Genomic DNA, 23,265 nt, shown 5'->3' with positions numbered 1-23,265 from the left:
CAGCTCCCCTCCTAGCTCCTCTTCACCTCTCTGATAGGGGTCCCTTCCCACTCTAACAATTCCCTGTACATGTCCGAAACCTTCCCACCTCCAACCCCTGTTTTTGACAGCACTTTATCCTGTAGTCCCCTCAGGGGGAGGCGAGGAAAGCTTGGGACCTGTCTCCGTACAAAGTCCCGCACTTGAAGATACCGAAACCCGTTCCCACCCGGCAAATCAAACTCCTCCTCCAATGTCTCCAAGGTCGGAAAGCCCTCCTGGATGAATAGATCCCCAAACCTCTCAATCCCTGCCCGCCATACCTTAAAACTCCCATCCAGCCTCCCCGGTCACAGATCGGTGACCACACTGATGCCCTCTCCAGTCTCATATGCTGCCTCCATTGCCCCCACACCCTCAGGGCTGCCACCACCACAGGACTTATGGAGAACCTAGCTAGCGAGAACGGTAGGGGCGCCGTCAGTAAAGCCTCCAGACTCGTACCTCTGCAGGATGCTGCCTCCATCCGCTCCCAGCCCGACCCCTCCCCCACTACCCACTTCCTGACCATCGATACGTTGGCAGCCTAGTAATAGTTAATAAAACTCGGGAGAGTCAATCCCCCTTCCTCGTGGGCCCGTTCTTTACTCTTGGGGTTTTACCCACCCATAGAAGCCTTGATATCGCCACATTCATACTTCTGAAAAAAAGCCTTTGGGACAAAAGTTGGGAGACACTGAAAAAAAAGCAGTCTTTGAAGGACCGTCATCTTCACCGTCTGAACCCTCCCCGCCAGCGTCAGTGGGAGCAGGTCCCATCTACAAAAATCCCTTCTCATTTGGTCCACTGCTTTGCCCAAATTTAACTTGTGAAGCTGCCCCCAATCCTTGACCACTTGATCCCCAGATACCTAAAACTCTTCCCAACCACTTTAAAAGGTAGCTCCTTCAGCCTCCTTTCCTGCCCCCGTGCCCGAATCACGAACATCTCGCTCTTTCCCATATTTAACTTATAGCCTGAAAATCGCCCAAATTCTCCTGATACCTCCATGATTTCGGTCATCCCCCCCCACCGGGTTCATGATATAAAGCAGCAAATCGTCCGCATAGAAAGAGACCGTGTTCCACCCCACCCCCCCTTTCACTATATCCCTCCAGGTATTCGCCATTGGCAAACAGTTCTATGACCATGACAAACAGTAATGGGGAGAGCGGGCATCCCTGCCTTGTCCCCCGACAAAGTATTCTGACCGAACTCGGTTAGTTCTTACATTTCCCACGGGGCCTGGTACAGTAGCCGGACCCACTCCACAAATCCCTGCCCAAACCCAAACCTGCCTAAAATATCCCATAGATACTTCCACTCCTCTCGGTCGAAAGCCTTCTCCGCATCCATGGCAACTACCACCTCAGCCTCGTGCCCCTCCGCTGGCATCATAATTACATTAAGAAGCCGTCTAATGTTGGATGTCAGGGGATTGCCGTTTACAAATCCCGTCTGATCCTCCCCAGTTATCTCCGGGACACAATCCTCTATTCGAGTGGTCAAGATCTTTGCCAATAATTTGGCATCTACATTCAAGAGGGAGATTGGTCTGTACGATCCACAGCTTTCCGGATCCTTGTCTCGCTTCAGGATGAGAGAAATTGGTGCCTGTGATAACGTTGGGGGGAGTACTCCCAGCTCCTTCGACTCGTTGAAAGCCTTAACCAGGAGCGGCCCCAGTAACCCAGAGAACTTCTTATAAAATTACACTGGGAACCAATCAGGTCCCAGGGCTTTACCCGATTGCATTGCCCCCAGTCCATATATCACCTCCCCAAACACAATCGGGCCCCCAGGGCCTCCACCAGCTCCTCATTTACCTTCGGGAACTCTAGCCTCCCCAGGAACTGATTCATGCCCTCCTCCCCAACCGGGTGTTCCAACTTGTATAGCTGGCTATACAATTCCCGGAACACTTCACTCATCACGCCCGGGTCTGTCACCGTCTTCCCCCTCAAATCCTTCATTGTCCCTATTTCTCTCGCCGCCTCCTGTTTTCTCAGCTAATGCGCCAGCATCCTGTTAGCTTTCTCCCCATATTCATATATTGACCCTTTTACCCTCCTCAGCTGGCCTTCCGCCTTTCCTGTGGAAAGGAGCCCAAACTCCATTTTAAGTCTCTGACACTCTTTCAGGAACTCCTCATTTGGAGACTCAGAATATCTCCTGTCCACCTGTAAGATTTCTCCTCCCAACCTGCCCAGCTCCGACCACTCAGTTTTATCCCTGTGGGCTCAAATCAAAATACATTCCCCTCTGATGACCGCTTTCAGTGCCTCCCAGACCACCCCAGCTGTAGTCTCTCCCGTGTAGAACATAGAACATTACAGCGCAGTACAGGCCCTTCGGCCCTCGATGTTGCGCCGACCTGTGAAACCACTCTAAAGCCCATCTACACTATTCCCTTATCGTCCATATGTCTATCCAATGACCATTTGAATGCCCTTAGTGTTGGCGAGTCCACTACTGTTGCAGACAGGCCATTCCACGCCCTTATTACTCTCTGAGTAAAGAACCTACCTCTGACATCTGTCATATCTATCTCCCCTCGATTTAAAGCTATGTCCCCTCGTGCTAGACATCACCATCCAAGGAAAAAGGCTCTCACTGTCCACCCTATCCAATCCTCTGATCATCTTGTATGCCTCAATTAAGTCACCTCTTAACTTCTTCTCTCTAATGAAAACAGCCTCAAGTCCCTCAGCCTTTCCTCATAAGATCTTCCCTCCATACCAGACAACATTCTGGTAAATCTCCTCTGCACCCTTTCCAATCCTTCCACATCCTTCTTATAATGCGGCGACCAGAATTGCACACAATACTCCAGGGTTACCGGGGTTGTCTCTACTCCCCTTCTTGAACAAGGGGACAACATTTGCTATCCTCCAGTCTTCTGGCACTATTCCTGTAGACAAAGATGACTTAAAGATCAAAGCCAAAGGCTCAGCAATCTCCTCCCTAGCTTCCCAGAGAATCCTAGGATAAATCCCATCTGGCCACGGGAATTATCTATTTTCACACTTTCCAGAATTGCTAACACCTCCTCCTTATGAAGCTCAAGCCATCCCTTCTAGTCTAGTAGCCTGTATCTCCGTATTCTCCTCGCCAACATTGTCTTTTCCCTGTGAGAATACTGACGAAAAATATTCATTTAGCACCTCTCCTATCTCCTCGGACTCCAAGCACAACTTCCCACTACTGTCCTTGACTGGCCCTACTCTTACCCTAGTCATTCTTTTATTCCTGACATATCTATAGAAAGCTTTAGGGTTATCCTTGATCCTACCTGCCAAAGACTTCTCATGTCCCCTCCTGGCTCTTCTTAGCTCTCTCTTTCGGTCCTTCCTAGCTAACTTGTAACTCTCGAGCGCCCGAACTGAACCTTCATGTCTCATCTTTACATAAGCCTCCTTCTTCCTCTTGACAAGTGTTTCGACTGCTTTAGTAAACCACGGTTCCCTCGCTCGACCACTTCCTCCCTGCCTGACAGGTACATACTTATCAAGGACACGCTGTTCCTTGAACAAGCTCCACATTTCCATTCTGCCCATCCCCTGCAGTTTTCCTCTCCATCCGACGCATCCTAAGTCTTGCCTCATCGCATCATAATTGCCTTTCTCCCAGATATAACTCTTGCCCTGCAGTATATACCTATCCCTTTCCATCACTAAAGTAAACATAATCGAATGGTGGTCACTATCACCAAAGTACTCACCTACCTCCAAATCTAACACCTGTCCTGGTTCAGTACCCAGTACCAAATCCAATACGGCCTCGCCTCTCATTGGTCTTTATGTACCCCTGAATGGCCTCTCTCACTCGTTTACAGATCTCCTCATCCGCTAACAGCCCTGTATATGGTCTCCACTGTGGGCGCTGGGACATGCCTGTGTCTGCCCGTAGGTCTATCCAGTGTGGTGCATGATCTGAGACCACAATTGCTGAGTACTCAGTGACCTCAACCCCTACTAACAGTGTTTTATCGAGCACGAAGAAATCTATCCTGGAGTACCCCTTATGTACATGGGAGTAGAATGAATATTCCCTGCTCCTTAGTCTCTCAAATCTCCACGGATCCAGCCCTCCCATGCGCTCCATGAACCCCCGCAGTTCCTTTGCCATTGCTGATAGCTTCCCCGACCTAGCACTCGACCGGTCCAGCCTCAGGTCCAGGACCGTATTAAAGTCACCCCCCATGATCAGCCTGTGCGAGTCAAGGTCTGGGATCTTCCCCAGCACCTTCCTGATAAACACAACATTATCCCAGTTTGGGGCATATATATTCACCAGCACCACTGCCATTCCCTCTAGCTTCCCGCTAACCATAAAAATCTGCCTCCCGGGTCTACCGCTATCCTCCCCACCTCGAATGTCACCCTTTTATTAATCAGGATGGCCACCCCCCTTGTTTTAAAGTCCAGTCCTGAATGAAATACTTGCCCAACCCATCCTTTCTTTATTCTAATTTGGTCTCCCACCGTCAAAGTGTGTCTCCTGTAACATAGCCACGTCCGCTTTTAACTGTCTCAGATGTGCGAACACACAAGCTCTCTTAACCGGCCCATTCAGTCCACCAACATTCCATGTAACCAGTCTGGTCGGGGGGGCTATTTCCCTCCCGTCGGTCAACCATGACTTTTCCTCGGCCAGCTCCTAGCCCGTGTTCTGCACCTCACTTGATCCGCCCTTCGGTGGCAACTGCCATCTGATCTCCATCTCCAGTCTCCTAACTGTCCCTTACCCGTCAGCAGTACCCTCCTCCCGCCCCCACTTTGTCTTTCCTCAGCTCTCCCCCCACTTTGCTCCCGTGAACCAGCTATCCAGCTAGCTCAGCATCTCCCACCCTCTGGCATCAAAAAACCTGCCGACTGCCAGATTCTATCACACCCAGCAATAACACAAGCACTCAACACAGAACAACAATCCCAAAAAGCAAACATACCCTCCCCCAACACGCAGGCAAAGAGGCAAACCCCTCCCCCTTTAACCGACTCTTATCAGTCCCATCACCTTCAAACAGAATCAAACACAATACAAGAAGCTTCAAGCAGCTTAAGCAAAATTATGTCTGCAAGAATCAACCAACTTTCGAACAGAAAGGAAAACTTAAAATAATAAATCAAAATCAAATTACACAAGAGGAAGAGAAAAAAAACCTTTCTTCCTGAACATCGCGACTTGACTCACAGAATTAAAAAGACTGAAATTTTAAACAAGACAGAACAGAACACAGAACCATTTTTCTCACCTCCCTGCCATCCCTTCCCCAAACTCAGACCACCACAGTTTGAGTTTAAAAGTCATTAAACCAGATTGCCAGATTCTATCCCTTCCCCTTTGACCGATTCTTATCAGTCCCATCACCTTCAAACAGAATCAAACACAAAAGAAGCTCCAAGCAGCTCAAGCTAAATTATGCATGCAAGAATCAACCATCTTTCTTACAGAAAATAACACACCCTGTCACAACTTTAAAGTTCTTTCTTCTGTGATCCAGTAAATAAAGCAATAAATCAAAACCAAATTACACGAGAGAAAAGAGAGAATTTAAAAAAAAAACACCAAAACCCTTTTCTTCCCGAACATCGCAACTTAACTCACAGAATTAAAAGACTGAAATTTTAAACAAGACGAAGCAAGACAGAGAACTATTTTTCTCACCTCCTCTGTCCCTTCCCCCAAACTCAGCCCACCACAGTTAGAATTTAAAAGTCCTTAAGCCAGATTATTGTCTTTCATAAGTAGCCACCTCTTCCTGAGAATTCAAGTACAGCTCCCGGTTCTCGTAGGTCACCCAAAGACGCGCCGGGTATAACAGTCCAAATTTAATGTCTTTCTCAAACAGGGCCACCTTAACTTTGTTGAAACTTGCTCTCCTCTTTGCCAGTTCTGGTCCCCAGTCTTGGTACACCCGGATCTCTGATTCTTCCCACATGTACCATTTTGTCTGCCTGGCCCACTTCATGATACGCTCCCTGTCGAGGAATCGATGTAGCCTCACCACCACAGCAATCGGGGGCTCCCGACCCTGGGGCTTATGTACGAGCACCCTATGCGTCCGGTCCACCTCCAGCGGTTTGTTAAACACATCGGCCCCGACCATCTCCTACAACATCTTCCCCACATACCCTCCCGCATCTGAGCCCTCCTTTCCCTCTGGCAGCCCGACGATTCGGATATTTTGCCTGAGAGACCAGTTCTCCAAGTCTTTTACTTTATCCAGCAGTCGTTTCTGGCTGTGTTGTAGTATGCTAATTTCCAAAGCCATTGCAGTGGACTCCTCCTCTCGTTCAGTCGCCAGCTCCTGCAACTTTAGAATCTCCTGTCCGTGGGTTGTCGTTTTCTCCTCCAACTGGTCAACCACATCCTTAATCAATGCTATCAGCTGGGTTACGTCTTCTGTACACTCCTTGCGATGCCGGGCGAACTTCTCATCCAGGTATTGGACCCATTGCTCCATCGACCAGTGAGCTGGCGTGGACACGCTTTGTCTTGTTACCACTGAGCTCGATGACCTCTGAGTCTTGCTTTCACTCATCTTTTGGTTTCTCCTTTTTAGACTCTTATTTGGACACAATTCAATAAATTGAGGGTCACCTCCTTTTCCTCTCCCTTCGATCAACTTACGTTGAGAAATGTTCTGAAAAATTCAGCTTAAACACCATTAAAAGAAAACACTAAGGGCGAGAGCTGCTGAATGTGCGTCCGTTTACTCCATGGCCGCCACCGGAAGTCCCCCACATACAACAGCTTCAACACATCAACGATCCCATCTTCTTTATTGTGTTTTATTCAACTAATTAGGTTTCAGTGTTTAGAAGTATCAGTCAACATTATCTGTCATAATATCAAGTAATTTAACTAGCTACGCTGTAAATTTAATGCATTACTTATATTTCCCCTGTATTGGTTTAAGGCTGAGAATTTTATTTATTTATTTTTTTAAATAATTTTTTTTTTCCAATTAAGGGGCAATTTAGCCAATCCATCTACCCTGCACATCTTTTTGGTTGTGGGGGTGAGACCCACAGGGAGAATGTCCAAACTCTACACGTGACCCGGGATTGAACCCGGGTCCTCGGCGCCATGAGGCAAGGCTGAGAATTTTAAAACAGATGTGTTACCCGATCAGGAGTTAGTGCAGCTTAAGGGAGATGCCTGAACAGGATTTGGTGTGAATTAGGATACACATAATAGACTATCAGATGAGCTGAAGTTTATGGAGGGTGGATGATGAAAGGCCAGCCAAAAGAACATTCGGCTAGTTAAAAAACAGCACTGAATCCCAATTCTCTACATCCCACAAATATGCAGCTCATTGATGGAGGGACCTCAGCCCATTGCCTCTACTCTACTGGCCTAACACTCAGTATATCCTTTATTAAGGAAAGCACTGCACTGTTCACGAGTTAAGAAAAGCACTTTTAGAAATCGCTCAGCTCACTGTCGTAGTGGAACATGAGGATGACATTTTACCCAATAAACTGTCCTTAAATTCAACTGTCAATAGCTGGTCTGTATCTTCAGCTCCATTTACCCAACTTTTCTCCATGACCCTCAATGCTCTTACCAAATAGAAATCTCTTTATCTTTGCCTTGAAAGTTTCAATTGTGCCCCAGCATCCACAGTCTTTCCAGGAAAAGAGCTCCAGATTTACATTGCACTTTGTGTGGAAAAATGCTCCCTGATTTCACTTCCGAGCAGCCGATGTCTAATTTTAAGACTGTGCACAGTTGTTCCAGTCTCCTCCATCAGAGCGAACAGTTCCTCTCTACCTACTATTCCGAATGCCACTCTAGCATCTTAAACACATCAATTATATCATCCACAAGCAAGGAAAGGAAGCCAGCATTATACAGTTACCCACCTCTGAGGTTTCAGCATCTATCGTATGTGCTACATCCAGGATCCTGTCCACTTCAATATAATCTGGATTAAATGGTTCCTCATCCGACTAGAAGGAAAGATGACAGGTACATAATGCAATTGCTGTTCCAATATGAAAATAGCCCAGTAGTCACTATTAATGGACAAATGCCACATTCACCCTATTCCAGTGGGTGCAATGGGTCAGTCAGTGACTTCTCAGCATTCACAACTTGAGTCCAACTTCAACCTAGACAGTTATATTTATTTGGACCTTTTGAATTGCAGATAATTGAGCAGAAATATTGCTTTGTTCTACTCAATGCATTCAGAGGTTAAATATTAGGATAAGCAATGAAAATAATAAACAAATTGTTTAAAATTCAGTTTGTGTAGTTTTAGTTGTCTATTAACTTAATTTATAGAATAAAGATTTGACACTTCAGAATTCAGCACTATCTAATTTGTCCTCCCTTACAATTCACCTCATAGACGAATTAGACAAACAAATTAAACTCAACAAGAGCAAAGACACAAATTAATTAAAATAATTTCACTTTAATTGCTGCCTTTGAACAGCTGAATGAGTTATGAAGACAAGCAGTAATTTTGAACAAATATGAAGTGAAGATTTTTAAAGTAATTACAGAAGAGCAGCTCCCAATGCTCATTTCCCACCTTTATTTAATTCCGGTTGCACATTCTCCACTCCTGAAGGCACGGTCTCCTCTTACTGGGGAACGGGAAGAATATCCCACAGCAACAGCCCCGGGGGGCTCCACTTAAACTGCCCTACTGGGAAGGGGCTGAAGTGCCGAAATGACTGTCCCTACTTGAAGTGGGGGAAGGCAGGGTCCATTAATGACAGTCTCTAATGTGCAGAGAGTTCCACAGGGAAACCCTAACTTGCGAGGATAGCAGTGCGCAGTGAAGAGGGCTCCTTACGAATGAATGTGATTGGATATGACTTACACAAAATGACCTTTAGCAACAAAGTAATTACCAATTTATGAATCTTGCATGCATGGAATTAAACAAACTCTATGAAAACTTATTGGAGGTTTATGAATAGTTAATAAGCTGCCGGTGTGAAATTATTCATTTTCAGGATGATCCCCACCAGTTTGCTTTGTACCACGTGGTTAGCCCAACATTCCATTGGGGCAGGGACACCAGGCAGGGTGGCGGGGGCCTGGCACCTTTCTTGAAAAAGTCACTTCCAGCAGGTGCTGGTTTCAGGCGAGTAGAGAGCTGGGATATTTTCAGAGCCATTTAAAAATGTTAATGAACTGAAATGGAAGACTACATCCGGTATTAAAAAAAACTCTTCACTGCTAAAACAGCACTCACACCTCACTGTCACTCTCACATTCTTTCACTGCACTCTCGAGTCTCTCTTATATTGAAGCTCACAACTGAAAAATCCAAAAACACAAGAACGTAGGGAGGAGAAAGCCGATTCACCTCATTCCACTGTTCAGCTCCCAAATCAGCACTTGGATCACAGAATAATTATGGATGAGGAAGTCATTCAGACTATCCATCTACAATGACCTGACTAACTCCCGGCTGGCTGGGTAATTCCAAGGTTTGTCTTCCACTATGATTCAGGAGGTGTTTTCATGTGCTGATTACGGTAACAAATTGCCTGATATCAACCCCAGAAACTACAGGCTTCCTGCTATTAGCCTACATCTTTCCATAGTAAAATCAATCGGGAATTGCTCCAACTTCTTTTTAACACTCCCATTGTGTCGGTATTTTCATCATTGGGTATTTTCTTCATTGCGTAGAGCACTTTACACACGATTAAAAGCCAAAACACACAGATTTAATGTTAAACTTTAAAGTTTTATTATGTATACTTTCAACAAATGACGAGTGTGAATGATGCGACCATTCAGATTTACTCTAAAAATGAACAACCCTTCACCCTTTAGAATCTTTATAAGCCACTATTAAAACACGACCAGCACTACCTCATCACCACCTATCTCAATTCCGCCACTGTTGCTAAATTATCAGACTGCTTGTCCAATATCCAGTAAGAGATGAGCAGAGTTCTTCCAATTAAGCTCCTGACCTCACTACAGCCTTGGTTTAAACATGGACAATAAAGCTGAATGCCAGAGGTGAGGTGAGAGTGACTGCCCTTGACATTATTGCAGCATTTGACTGAGTATGGCATCAAGGAGCCCGAGCTAAACTGGAGTCAATGGGAATCAGGGGGAAAACTCTCCGCTGGTTGGACTCATTCCTGGCACAAAGGAAGGTGTGATGGTTGGGGGTCAGTCATCTCAGCTCCAGGACATCACTGCAGGAGTTCCTCAGGGTCGTGTCCTCGGCCCAACCATCTTCAGCTGCTTCATCAATGACCTCCCTTCCATCATAAGGTCAGAAGTGGGGATGTTCGCAGATAACTGTAAAATGTTCAACACATTCGCGACTCCTCAGATAATGAAGCAGTCCACGTCCAAATGCAACAAGACCTGGACAATATCCAGGTTTGGGCTGACTGGGGCAGCATGGTGGCGCAATGGGTTAGCCCTGCTGCCTCACGGCACCGAGGTCCCAGGTTCGATCCCGGCTCTGGGTCACTGTCCGTGTGGAGTTTGCGCATTCTCCCTGTGTTTACGTGGGTTTCGCCCCCACAACCCAAAGATGTGCAGGCTAGGTGGATTGGCCACGCTAAATTGCCCCTTAATTGGAAAAAATGAATTGGGTACTCTAAATTAAAAAAAAAAAATTTGGGCTGACAAATGGCAAGTTACATTCGTGCCACAAGTGCCAGGCAATGACGACCTCCTACAAGAGAGGATCTAACCACCGCCCCTTGACATTCAATGGCATTACCATCGCTGAATCCCCACAATCAACATCCTGGGGGTTACCATTGATCAGAAACTGAACTGAATTAGCCAGAGCAGGTCAAAGGCTAGGAATCCTGCGGCGAGTAACTCACCTTCTGACCCCCCAAAAGCCTGTCCACCATCTACAAGGCACAAGTCAGGAGTGTGATGGAATACTCTCCACTTGCCTGGATGAGTGCAGCTCCAAAAAAACTTGAGAAGCTCGACACCATTCAGAACAAGGCAGCCCGCTTGATTGCTCCCCCTTCCAGAAACATTGCTCCCCCTTCCAGAAACATTCAAACCCTCCACCACCAATGAACAGTGACAGCCATGTGCACCATCTATAAGATTCTAAATCCAAATCCAAAACCATACACTTCAGCAACTTGATTTCAGTCCCAGCAGTCTGGAAAGCTGCTGCTGAAGAACTTGTGTTTAGCGTGATTACCTTACAGCCAAATTATCCTCTTCAGCTACGTTCAGGAATTACACACAAACTACCTCTAAAATGAGGTTGGTCTTTTTTCTGAAAAGACAGCTTGCATTTTATTGACACAGAAGACCACGAAGGATCCACTCGATAAGGAAGGAAAATTGAAGCTTCGAGGAATTGGAATATTTCTTTGATTGCAATGTATTCTAAATGTACAGCCTGATAAACTAACTGGTCTTCAGCATCCTCCTTACCTCAACAAAAAGATTCTTCATCTGCGCCCTTTTGGTCCTGAAACGCTTGATTTTCTGATGAATCCTTTTGTCTTTCTCCAGCTCCTCCACCGTTGCCCATTTGCAGTGCAGGTAGGAACTGAAACATAAAAGTAAGATTGTACCGAGCTGAAGGAAAAAGGAATCTATTTTTTTGTAGTCAAATCCTGAGGAAAGCTTTCTAAAGCGAATGAAGTGGAGTCATGATTGAAATGTAACAACTGCAGCTTCCAACGTCCCACTAACTACAAAACTGGCCAGATGATTCTCTTTTTTATGCTGGCTGAGCGAGAAATATTGGCAACAACACCAGGGAACACTCTCCTGCTCTTACACCTACCTGAGGATGCAGATGGGGATGCAACTGCCTCATCCAAAAGACAGCATCTCTGACAGTGTAACACTTCTTCAGTACAGCCTGGATTGTGCACTCTGTAGTGGCTTGAGCCTAAAACTTTCCCCCTGCCCCAGTGCACCCAGAACAGCTAGGACAAGAGATCAAAAATAGGAAGCACATCTAATCCATGCAAAAGACTGCATTAAAACTGGCTAAAATTCATGAGGAACTATGGTAAGGTCAGCTGTCATTTCCACTTTATTTTCCCCTCATGAGCTTTTCCTTAACTGAACTACAATTTTAACGAATAAGATCAGACTCTGCAGCAAAGATTAATCAAAATAACTTTGCCATAGTAAAGGTTTGCCTAAAGCATTCAAACTGAGGGAGTCCTAGTAGCATGTTACAATGTGGAAACTGGTTCTACTCTACAGGGACGGCACAGGGTTAGCACTGCTGCCTCAACGCGCCAGGGACCCAGGTTCAATTCCAGCCTTCGGTGACTGTCTATGTGGAGTTTGTACGTTCTCCCTGTGTCTGCGAGGCTTTCCTCCGGGTGCTCCAGTTTCCTCCCACAGTTCAAAAATATGCAGGTTAGGTGGATCGGCCATGCTAAATTGTCCCTTAGTGTCCAAAAGGTTAGGTGGGGTTACTGGGATGGGGTGGGGGCATGAAACTGTAGCCACTTAAAATGGCCAACTCCCGATTTAAAATGGTGAACGGCAAAGGCTGATGGGAAAGTCAGCCAACAGGACAAAAACCAGCAGCTGCAGGTTGACTGTGTATTTACCTCTGGAAAGGCCAGATAATATCGATACCAGCAACCATCAGCATAACAAAACACCAGCCATCTGCATACTAATGAGCAATCCCCGGGAACAATGAGCAACATTTAGACACATAAAGCCAAACCAGACTCTTCGGCGCCAGCAGGAGCCTACACAAAGGAGGTGAACGACCACCTCAAGACCGCCCATCGATCAGGGAACCGCTCCAGCATTGGAGAAAATCGAACCAAGTGATTGAGACAAAGTCCAATCACTTGGGACCAGGTACAGGGTCCGCCCCGAAAGGCGGGAAACCCCTGGGGACTATAAGAATTGAGCCCCAAGTTCAAGGCGCTCTCTTCCACCGCTTGCAGCTCTTCTTCTTCTTCGGCTCCCTTCCAGCTCTCGTCACTCTTCAGCAGCCGACCGAACCTGTAAGTCATACTTCAACGCTCGCTACGAGATAGGCGCTCCGAGCTACCAATCTGTACCAACTTCGAATCCCGCAGGCTCAGAACCCGAACGAAAGGCCATTTGTTTCCCTGACCTGGTGGGCTAGTTCCAAGTTAAGTATAGGCCTGTTAGTTTTAGTAGTAGCTTAGACGTAGAATTTATGCATGAGTAGCGATTACTGTGTATAATAAATGTGCTTTGATTTAAATCTTACTAATCGGTGTATTGGATTATTGATCATTACTCGGACTTGAACCACGTGGCGGTATCATAAAGATACCTGGCGACTCGAGAGCAAAGGTAATAAAACAGAGCAATTGAACTAAGGCAAAGTTAGCAACAAAACAAGATCGGGTGTTCGTTCAGAGGGACGGTGCAAACTCGATGGGCCAAATGGTCTCCTTCGGCACTGTCGGGATTCCAGGATTCTACAAAATAAGCACCTTCCAGTGGTACAACATGCCAACTCCCAACAAAGTGCACAAATCTAACTGTTTACTCTGGGAAGTCTCTTGGCTCAGCGCTTACAGCCCGAGAGCATCAACCACAAAACTGCAGAATGTAAAAATTTCTAAATTCGGCAGTCGCTTCTGCAGACGTTGTTGAATCAAAGGTACGCATTTGAGTCCCTGGTTAATTCTTGGTTCTATGCAGAAAAAAACATATGCAAATCACTGTGCCTTAATGATATTAGAGAGCAAAATAAATAATTTGTAAAGTCCTTATGAAATAGGTCAAGGAATAAGCAGGTAACTGCAGGCCAGTAAACTTAGTACTAGAAGCCAAAGAAAACATTTATTCAAAAGGTGCTGCAAAGAAACTTGGATGTAAAATACGTGTTCATGGTGTTAGAGAATGTGATGGGCTGATAAGGTAAAGTTAGTTAAGGACAGAAAACAACAAGAAAGTGATGATAAAGGAGTGCTTTTTGGATTAAAATGGGTCACTTTGGGACCATTACTTGTGTGCATCTCTGCATCTGGACAATAAGTAGAAGAAAACAAAGAGGACAAAGCAATCCCAGGAAGTAGAGAGACAGACAAATTAGTAGATGCCATGCCACCGCTGGAATTTGTTCTTAAGGAAGTCTTAAGAAAGCACTTAGAAAAGTATGATCAGACTTCCGGGTGCGGCGATGACCAGCTGAGTCGCACGTTTCGGCAGCTCCCTGTGAAACGGACTTTTGGGCTCTTGATAGGAGCCCCAACGGCAATTTTAACGGCTAAAAACACCGTGCGGTAAACCAGGAGGGTGTTCCCCCTGGACACGGATGGAAAAAGGAGAGGAAAGTGGCCGGATTGCAGCGGATCCTTTGGAACAACGGCAAGGAAGGCAAGCAAAAACCAAGATGGCGTCGGAAGGTGGCAGTTTCATATGGGGCCCTGAACAACAAGAGTTCTTGAAATGCTGCGTGGAGGAGATAAAAAAGGAAATGAAGAAAGAGTTGTTGGCCCCGATACTACAGGCGATCGAAGGGCTAAAGGAGGAACAAAAGACCCAGGAGCAGGAGCTTCGGGTCGTGAAGGCGAAAGCAGCCGAGAATGAGAACGATATACAGGGCCTGGTGGTGAAGTCGGAGATACAGGAGGCACACCAGAAACGATGTGTGGAGAGGTTGGAGGCACTGGAAAACAACGCAAGGAGGAACAACCTGAGGATTCTTGGCCTTCCTGAAGGTGTGGAGGGGGCGGACGTCGGGGCATATGTGAGCACGATGCTGCATTCGTTAATGGGAGCAGAGGCCCCGACGGGTCCGTTGGAGGTGGAGGGAGCATACCGAGTGATGGCGCGAGGACCGAGAGTAGGAGAAACTCCCAGAGCCATAGTGGTGAGATTCCTCCGTTTTAAGGATAGAGAAATGGTCCTTAGATGGGCGAAGAAAACTCGGTGCAGTAAATGGGAGAACGCGGTGATCCGCGTTTATCAAGACTGGAGTGCGGAGGTGGCGAGAAGGAGGGCGAGCTTTAATCGGGCCAAGGCGGTACTTCACAAAAGGAAGATAAAATTTGGAATGCTGCAACCGGCAAGACTGTGGGTCACATATCAAGGGAGGCACCACTACTTTGAGACGGCGGATGAAGCGTGGACTTTTATTGTAGAAGAAAAACTGGAATGAGTGGATTATGAAAAAGAACGTTTGGACAAAGTGGTGGGGCGAATGGGGGGGGCGAAGAGGGGTTTTATGTTCTAATCCTGCGGTATGGTAACTTTTCTTTCTCCCACAGGTGGTGATGGGGGGAGGTGGGGAGGGAGAGGAGATGGGGCGTTGGCCATGGGAGGCGGGGCCGAGGGAGAGGCGCGGGCTTGGCTCCCGCGCTATGATAATTATGGCGGGAATAGAGAAGCAGGAAGGAGGGGGCGTCGCACGGTGCGAGCCGTGGTCACGGGGGGAAGCCGAGGTCAGCCAGAGTTTGCTGACTTCTGGGAGCAACATGGGGGGAGTAATTACGCTAGCGGGGGGTCTAGCGGGGGGGGGTGGGAGGGGGGAATTACTGGGTTGCTGCTGTTGGGGAAAGGGGGGAGTGGGTACGGGAGAGGATGGGCGGGGGGGCACCGCCTGGGGGAGATACAGCTGCGTGGGAACTGGGTGAGAAGCTGGAAAAAGATGGTGGCTAACCGGCAAAGGGGGGGGGGGGGTGGGAAGCCCCCCAACTCGGCTGATCACGTGGAACGTGAGAGGGCTCAACGGGCCGATAAAGAGGGCACGAGTACTCGCACACCTTAAGAAACTTAAAGCAGATGTGGTTATGTTACAGGAAACGCACCTGAAACTGGTAGACCAGGTTAGGCTGCGCAAAGGATGGGTGGGGCAGGTGTTCCATTCGGGGCTGGATGCGAAAAACAGGGGGGTGGCTATATTAGTGGGGAAGCGGGTAATGTTCGAGGCAAAGACTATAGTGGTGGATAACGGGGGCAGATACGTGATGGTGAGTGGCAAATTACAGGGAGAGATGGTGGTTTTGGTAAACGTGTATGCCCCGAACTGGGATGATGCCAACTTTATGAGGCGAATGCTAGGACGCATCCCGGACCTAGAGACGGGAAAGCTGATAATGGGGGGAGACTTTAACACGGTGTTGGAACCAAGGCTGGATAGGTCGAAGTCCAGGACTGGTAGGAGGCCGGCGGCAGCCAAGGTGCTTAAGGATTTTATGGAGCAGATGGGAGGTGTGGACCCGTGGAGATTCAGTAGACCTAGGAGTAAGGAGTTCTCGTTTTTCTCCTATGTCCATAAAGTCTATTCGCGCATAGACTTTTTTGTGTTGGGTAGGGCATTGATCCCGAAGGTGAGGGGAACGGAATATACGGCTATAGCCATTTCGGATCATGCCCCACACTGGGTAGACTTGGAGATAGGGGAGGAAACAGGAGGGCGCCCACCCTGGAGAATGGACATGGGACTAATGGCGGATGACGGGGTGTGCCTAAGGGTGAGGGGATGTATTGAAAAGTACTTGGAACTTAATGACAATGGGGAGGTTCAGGTGGGAGTGGTCTGGGAGGCGTTGAAGGCGGTGGTTAGGGGGGAGCTGATATCAATAAGGGCACATAAAGGGAAGCAGGAGAGTAAGGAACGGGAGCGGTTGCTGCAAGAACGTTTGAGGGTGGACAGACAATATGCGGAAGCACCGGAGGAGGGACTGTACAGGGAAAGGCAAAGGCTGCATGTGGAATTTGACTTGCTGACTACAGGCACTGCAGAGGCACAATGGAGGAAGGCGCAGGGTGTACAGTATGAATATGGGGAGAAGGCGAGCAGATTGCTGGCACACCAATTGAGGAAAAGGGGAGCAGCGAGGGAAATAGGGGGAGTGAGGGATGAGGAAGGAGAGATGGAGCGGGGGGCGGAGAGAGTGAATGAAGTGTTCAAGACATTTTATAAAAAATTGTATGAAGCTCAACCCCCGGATGGGAGGGAGAGAATGATGGATTTTTTGGATCGGCTGGAAATTCCCAAGGTGGAAGAGCAGGAAAGGGTGGATCTGGGAGCACAGATCACGGTAGAAGAAGTGGTGAAAGGAATTAGGAACATGCAGACGGGAAAGGCCCCGGGACCGGACGGATTCCCAGTTGAATTTTACAGAAAGTATTTGGACTTGCTCGCCCCGGTACTGACGAGGACCTTTAACGAGGCAAAGGAAAGGGGACAACTACCCCCGACTATGTCTGAAGCAACGATATCGCTTCTCTTAAAGAAGGAAAAGGATCCGCTACAATGCGGGTCCTACAGACCAATTTCCCTCCTAAATGTGGATGCCAAGGTCCTGGCCAAGGTAATGGCAATGAGAATAGAGGAATGTGTCCCGGGGGTGGTTCACGAGGACCAAACTGGGTTTGTGAAGGGGAGACAGCTGAACACGAATATACGGAGGCTGTTAGGGGTAATGATGATGGCCCCACCAGAGGGTGAAACGGAGATAGTAGTGGCGATGGATGCCGAGAAAGCATTTGATAGAGTGGAATGGGATTATCTGTGGGAGGTGTTGAGGAGATTTGGTTTTGGAGAGGGGTATGTTAGATGGGTGCAGCTGTTGTATAGGGCCCCAGTGGCGAGTGTGGTCACGAATGGACGGGGATCGGCATATTTTCGGCTCCATAGAGGGACAAGGCAGGGATGTCCTCTGTCCCCATTACTGTTTGCACTGGCGATTGAGCCCCTGGCGATAGCGCTGAGAGGTTCCAAGAGATGGAGGGGAATACTTAGGGGAGGAGAAGAACACCGGGTATCTTTATATGCGGATGATCTGCTACTATATGTGGCGGATCCGGCGGAGGGGATGCCAGAAATAATGCGGATACTTGGGGAGTTTGGGGATTTTTCAGGGTATAAATTGAACATGGGGAAGAGTGAGCTGTTTGTGGTGCATCCAGGGGAGCAGAGTAGAGAAATAGAAGACCTACCGTTGAGGAAGGTAACAAGAGACTTTCGTTACCTGGGGATCCAGATAGCTAAGAATTGGGGCACATTGCACAGGCTAAATTTAACGCGGTTGGTGGAACAGATGGAGGAAGATTTCAAGAGATGGGATATGGTAGCACTGTCAATGGCAGGGAGGGTGCAGGCGGTTAAGATGGTGGTCCTCCCGAGATTCCTCTTTGTGTTTCAGTGCCTCCCGGTGGTGATCACGAAGGCTTTTTTTAAAAGGATAGAAAAGAGCATCATGGGTTTTGTTTGGGCCGGGAAGACTCCGAGAGTGAGGAAGGGATTCTTACAGCGTAGTAGGGATAGGGGGGCATGACCGAGCCTAAGTGAGTATTATTGGGCCGCTAATATTTCAATGGTGAGTAAGTGGATGGGAGAGGAGGAGGGAGCGGCGTGGAAGAGATTAGAGAGGGCGTCCTGTAGGGGGACCAGCCTGCAGGCTATGGTGACAGCCCCATTGCCGTTCTCACCGAGGAACTACACCACGAGCCCGGTGGTGGTAGCTACACTGAAGATTTGGGGACAGTGGAGACGACATAGGGGAAAGACCGGAGCATTGGGGGGGTCCCCGATAAGAAACAACCATAGGTTTGCCCCGGGGGGAATGGATGGGGGATATGGAATGTGGCAAAGAGCAGGAATAACGCAACTGAAAGATCTATTTGTGGACGGGAAGTTCGCAAGTCTGGGAGCGCTGACCGAGAAATATGGGTTGCCCCAAGGGAATGCATTCAGGTACATGCAATTGAGGGCTTTTGCGAGGCAATAGGTGAGGGAATTCCCGCAGCTCCCGACACAAGAAGTGCAGGACAGAGTCATCTCAAAGACATGGGTGGGGGATGGTAAGGTGTCGGATATATATAGGGAAATGAGGGACGAAGGGGAGACTATGGTGGACGAACTAAAAGGGAAATGGGAAGAAGAGCTAGGGGAGGAGATCGAGGAGGGGCTGTGGGCAGATGCCCTAAACAGGGTAAACTCGTCGTCCTCGTGCGCCAGGCTAAGCCTGATTCAGTTTAAGGTATTACACAGGGCACATATGACTGGAACACGGCTCAGTAAATTTTTTGGGGTGGAGGATAGGTGTGCGAGGTGCTCGAGAAGCCCAGCGAATCATACCCATATGTTTTGGTCATGCCCGGCACTACAGGGGTTTTGGGTGGGGGTGACAAAGGCGCTTTCAAAAGTAGTAGGAGTCCGGGTCGAACCAAGCTGGGGGTTGGCTATATTTGGGGTTGCACAAGAGCCGGGAGTGCAGGAGGCGAGAGAGGCCGATGTTTTGGCCTTTGCGTCCCTAGTAGCCCGGCGCAGGATATTGCTAATGTGGAAAGAAGCCAAGCCCCCGGGGGTGGAGACCTGGATAAATGATATGGCGGGGTTCATAAAGCTAGAGCGGATTAAGTTCGTCCTAAGGGGGTCGGCTCAAGGGTTCACCAGGCGGTGGCAACTGTTCGTCGAATATCTTGCGGAAAGATAGATGGGGGAAAAAAGAAGGCAGCAGCAGCAGCCCAGGCCTTGGGGGGGGGGGGGGGGGGGGGTATAGCCTGTGACAAGGCAGTTGCCAATTAGGGCTAGTTTTCATTTTTGTTATTTAATATTTATTTATTTGTTGTTTTTTGTTTATATAAAAAAGGTCATTATTATCTGTATTGTTATAATGTTGTGTAAAGGATGCACAATGTACTGTGTTGGTTGACCAAAAATTTTCAATAAAATATTTATTAAAAAAAAAAGAAAAGTATGATCAGACAAAGTCAAAGATGATTTTATGGAGAGAAACTGCTGAGGCGACAAGGTGGCACAGTGGTTAGCACTGCTGACCCACGGTGCAGAGGACCCGGGTCCGATCCCAACCCCAGGTCACTGTCCGTGTGGAGTTTGCACATTCTCCCCGTGTCTGCGTGGGTCTCACCCCCACAACCCAAAGATGTGCAGGGTAGGTGAATTGGCCACACTAAATTGTCCCTTAATTAGAAACAAAATTAATTGGATACTTTTAAATTAAAAAAAACAAAGGGAAACTGCTTTTGTCAAATGTATTATTGTTTTTTTGAGGATGTAATGAATAGGTTAGATAAAAGGGAACTAATAGCTGCAGTATACTTGAAATTCCAAAAGGCATTCAATGAGGTACCATACAAAGGTTAATACAAGAGCTCAGAGTTGGGGATAATATATTAGCATGGATAGATGATTGATTAATGGAGAGGAAGCAAAGAGTAGTGATAAACTAGGCATTTTCAAGTTGGCAGACTGTGACTGCTGAAGTGCCTAAGGATCAATGAAAATGAAATTACATGAAAATCGCTTATTAAGACCATAAGACATAGGAGCGGAAGTAAGGCCATTCGGCCCATCGAGTCCATTCAATCATGGCTGATTTCAACTCCATTTACCCGCTCTCTCTCCATAGCCCTTAATTCCTCGAGAAATCAAGAATTTATCAACTTCTGTCTTAAAGACACTCAACGTCCCGGCCTCCACCGCCCTCTGTGGCAATGAATTCCACAGACCCACCACTCTCTGGCTGAAGAAATTTCTCCTAATCTCTGTTCTTTGGATTGTAGGAGGAAACCGGAGCACCCAGAGGAAACCCACGCAGACACGGGGAGGATGTGCAGACTCAGCACAGTCGCCCAAGGCTGGAATCAAACCCGAGTCGCTGGTGCTAACCACTGTGGTTAGGTTAGGTGGATTGGCCATGATAAATTGCCCTTAGTGTCCAAAAAGGTGAAGGTTAGGTGGGGTTACAGGGATAGGACAGCGGAGTGGACCTAGGTAGGGTGTTCTTGCGGAGGGTCGGTGCAGACATGATCAGCTGAATGGCCTCCTTCTGACCTGTAGTAATTCTATTCTATGGATTTATTAGACTTTTAATTCCAGATTTTTATTGAATTCAAATTTCACCATCTGTCATGGTGGGATTCAAACCCAGATCCCGAGATCATGCTCTGGGTCTCTGGATTCGCAGCTCAGTAACACTATCACGGCACCACTGCCACATCCATGTGACTATTAATTCTGTCCCAAATTATTGGCAAGGATATTCTGTATATCCCTTCCTGCCACCCAAAGGGGAGGAAGGGATGCTGACTGCCCCGCAGCCATTTCGTGCTCAAATCAGTATCAATTGGCTGCAGGCAGGAACTCCATCCCTCACTTCGGAGGAAGTGCAATTTTAGAACGCTGCCAGCTAATCTCTTTGGCCTGCAGCTCCCTCACCCCCACATTTCAGGAGCTGTAGTGGACAGGTGAGGAAGTGCATGAAGATGACAGCCTAAGACCTGGGACTGGAATGCACGTTTCCGGGGTCCCAGGGTCCAGCGGCCACCGGAACCTGAGGAGGAGGAGTGCCCAAAGTTAGAAGGGGGCTTCTGAAAAATAACGGCCAGTGTCTCTGCAATTTCCTGGATCCAGAGAGGACGACAGCCACAGAGTCGAAGTCAAACCTGCTGCTCGTCAAGTGCGACAAAATTAGGGACGGAAAACACCTTCTTTTTCGCCTTCGCCCTTGATACTTACTAATTTCTGTATTTGACATAGAATTCTTCAACTTCCTGCAGCTTCCCACCAGGTGTCTGTTGAAATACACAAAAATTGATGTCAATGATGCTGAAAAGGTTGCTTTAAATTGTTCACCCACAGTGCTCAATTAAACTTTTCACAAAATCAGACATTTCAGCATAGGCAACATCCATTCGGTCCACAGTGACTCCGTACAGTACCACATTCTAATTCCTTTCACCCTCGAGCATTTGTTTCCCAAAGCATCTTTTTCAACTGTCTATTAAATGACACAATTTAGTTAGTTTCACTAGCCACTAATAGAAATGCCTCATTAATAATAAAGATGCTCTCGCCCTCCTCACCCGTTGCCCCCACCCCCTTCCTGGTGTGAAGCCAGAAATTGTATACCAAAATAGAAAGGCTAATGTGGTCCTACTATTTCAGAAAGGTTGTAGAGACAAGCCAGGGAACCATGGACCAGTGAGTCTCATGTCAGTGGTTGGGAAACTACTGGAGAAGATTCTGAAGAAGAGAATTTATCTCCATTTGGAGAGGCAAGGTTTGATCAGGAATAGTCAGCAAGGCTTTGTCAGAGGGAGGTCATGCCTAACACATTTGATGTGTGTAGATGAGAGTAGTGCAGTTGATGTAGTTCATCAGGATTTCAGCAAAGCCTTCGACAAAGTCCCACATGGGAGAAGACAGCAAATGCACTGGGATACAGGGTAGCTTGATAAGGTGGATTCATAACTGGATTAGCGGTAGGAGACAGAGGGTGATGATAGACGCCTGCTTTAGTGTCTGGAAGCCAGTGACCAGTGGTGTACCACAGGGATGTGCGCTGGGCACCCTACTGTTTGTCATTTATATTAATGACTTAGATGACTATGTGGGGGGTAGAATCAGTAAGTTTGCAGATGACACAAAGATTGGCCGGGTGGTTAACTGTGAGGTTGAGTGTCTTGGGTTACAGGAAGATATAGACAAGATGGTCAAATGGGCTGATAAGTGGCAGATGGAATTTAATCCTGAAAAGTGTGAGGTGATCAACTTTGGAAGGATTAATTTAACAAGGAAGTATACTATGAAAGGTCTGACACTGGGAAGTTCCGCAGAATGAAGGGACCTTGGCGTGTTTGTCCACAGATCTCTGAAGGCAGAAGGACAGGTTAATAGGGTGGTGATAAGTCATATGGGACACTCGCTTTTCTCAATCGGAGCATAGATTACAAAAGCAGGGAGGTCATGCTGGAGTTGTATAGAACTTTGGTGAGGCCACAGCTGGAGTACAGTGTGCAGTTCTGGTCACCACATTGTAGGAAGGATGTGATTGCACTGGAGGGGGTGCAGAGGAGATTCACCAGGATGTCCCGTTTAAGTTATAAAGAGAGGTTGGATAGATTTGGGTTGTTTTCACTGGAGCAGAGAAGACTGAGGGGTGACCTGATCGAGGTGGACAAGATTGAGGGGCATGGACGGGGTGGAAAGGGAGCAGCCGTTCCCCTTAGTTGAAGGGTCGGTTATGAGGGGGACACAAGTTCAAAGTGAGGGGTGGGAGGTTTAGTGGGGATTAGAGGACAAACATTTTACCCAGAGGGTGGTGAGGGTCGGGAACGCACTGCCTGGGAGGGTGGTAGAGGTGGGTTGCCTCACATCCTTTAAAAAGTACCTGGATAAGTACTTGGCACATTCAAGGCTATGGGCCAAGTACTGGCAAATTGGATTAATAACAATAATCTTTATTAGTGTCATAAGCAGGCTTACATTGACACTGCAATAAAGTTACTGTGAAAATCCCCTAGTCGCCACACTACTGCACCTGTTCGGGT

At 47.5% G+C, this 23,265-nt stretch overlaps 1 protein-coding gene across 3 annotated transcripts in view; it reads right to left on the bottom strand.

The window, feature by feature from the left end:
* Window positions 1–23,265, bottom strand: part of chd6 (chromodomain helicase DNA binding protein 6) — a 338,615-nt gene that overhangs the window by 128,040 nt on the left and 187,310 nt on the right. For all 3 annotated transcript variants that reach the window (XM_072515378.1, XM_072515377.1, XM_072515379.1), the window contains 3 exons: window positions 21,452–21,507; window positions 11,431–11,548; window positions 7,893–7,979 (listed from right to left, as the gene is read on the bottom strand). In XM_072515378.1, the coding sequence (XP_072371479.1) occupies window positions 7,893–7,979; window positions 11,431–11,548; window positions 21,452–21,507 (261 nt within the window). The remainder of the gene's footprint in view (window positions 1–7,892; window positions 7,980–11,430; window positions 11,549–21,451; window positions 21,508–23,265) is intronic.

Source organism: Scyliorhinus torazame, chromosome 8 (assembly GCF_047496885.1).
Source record: "Scyliorhinus torazame isolate Kashiwa2021f chromosome 8, sScyTor2.1, whole genome shotgun sequence".
Lineage (NCBI taxonomy): Eukaryota > Metazoa > Chordata > Chondrichthyes > Carcharhiniformes > Scyliorhinidae > Scyliorhinus > Scyliorhinus torazame.
Note: the sequence above shows the minus strand (reverse complement) of the source record. Positions and strands in the feature narration are given on the sequence as shown.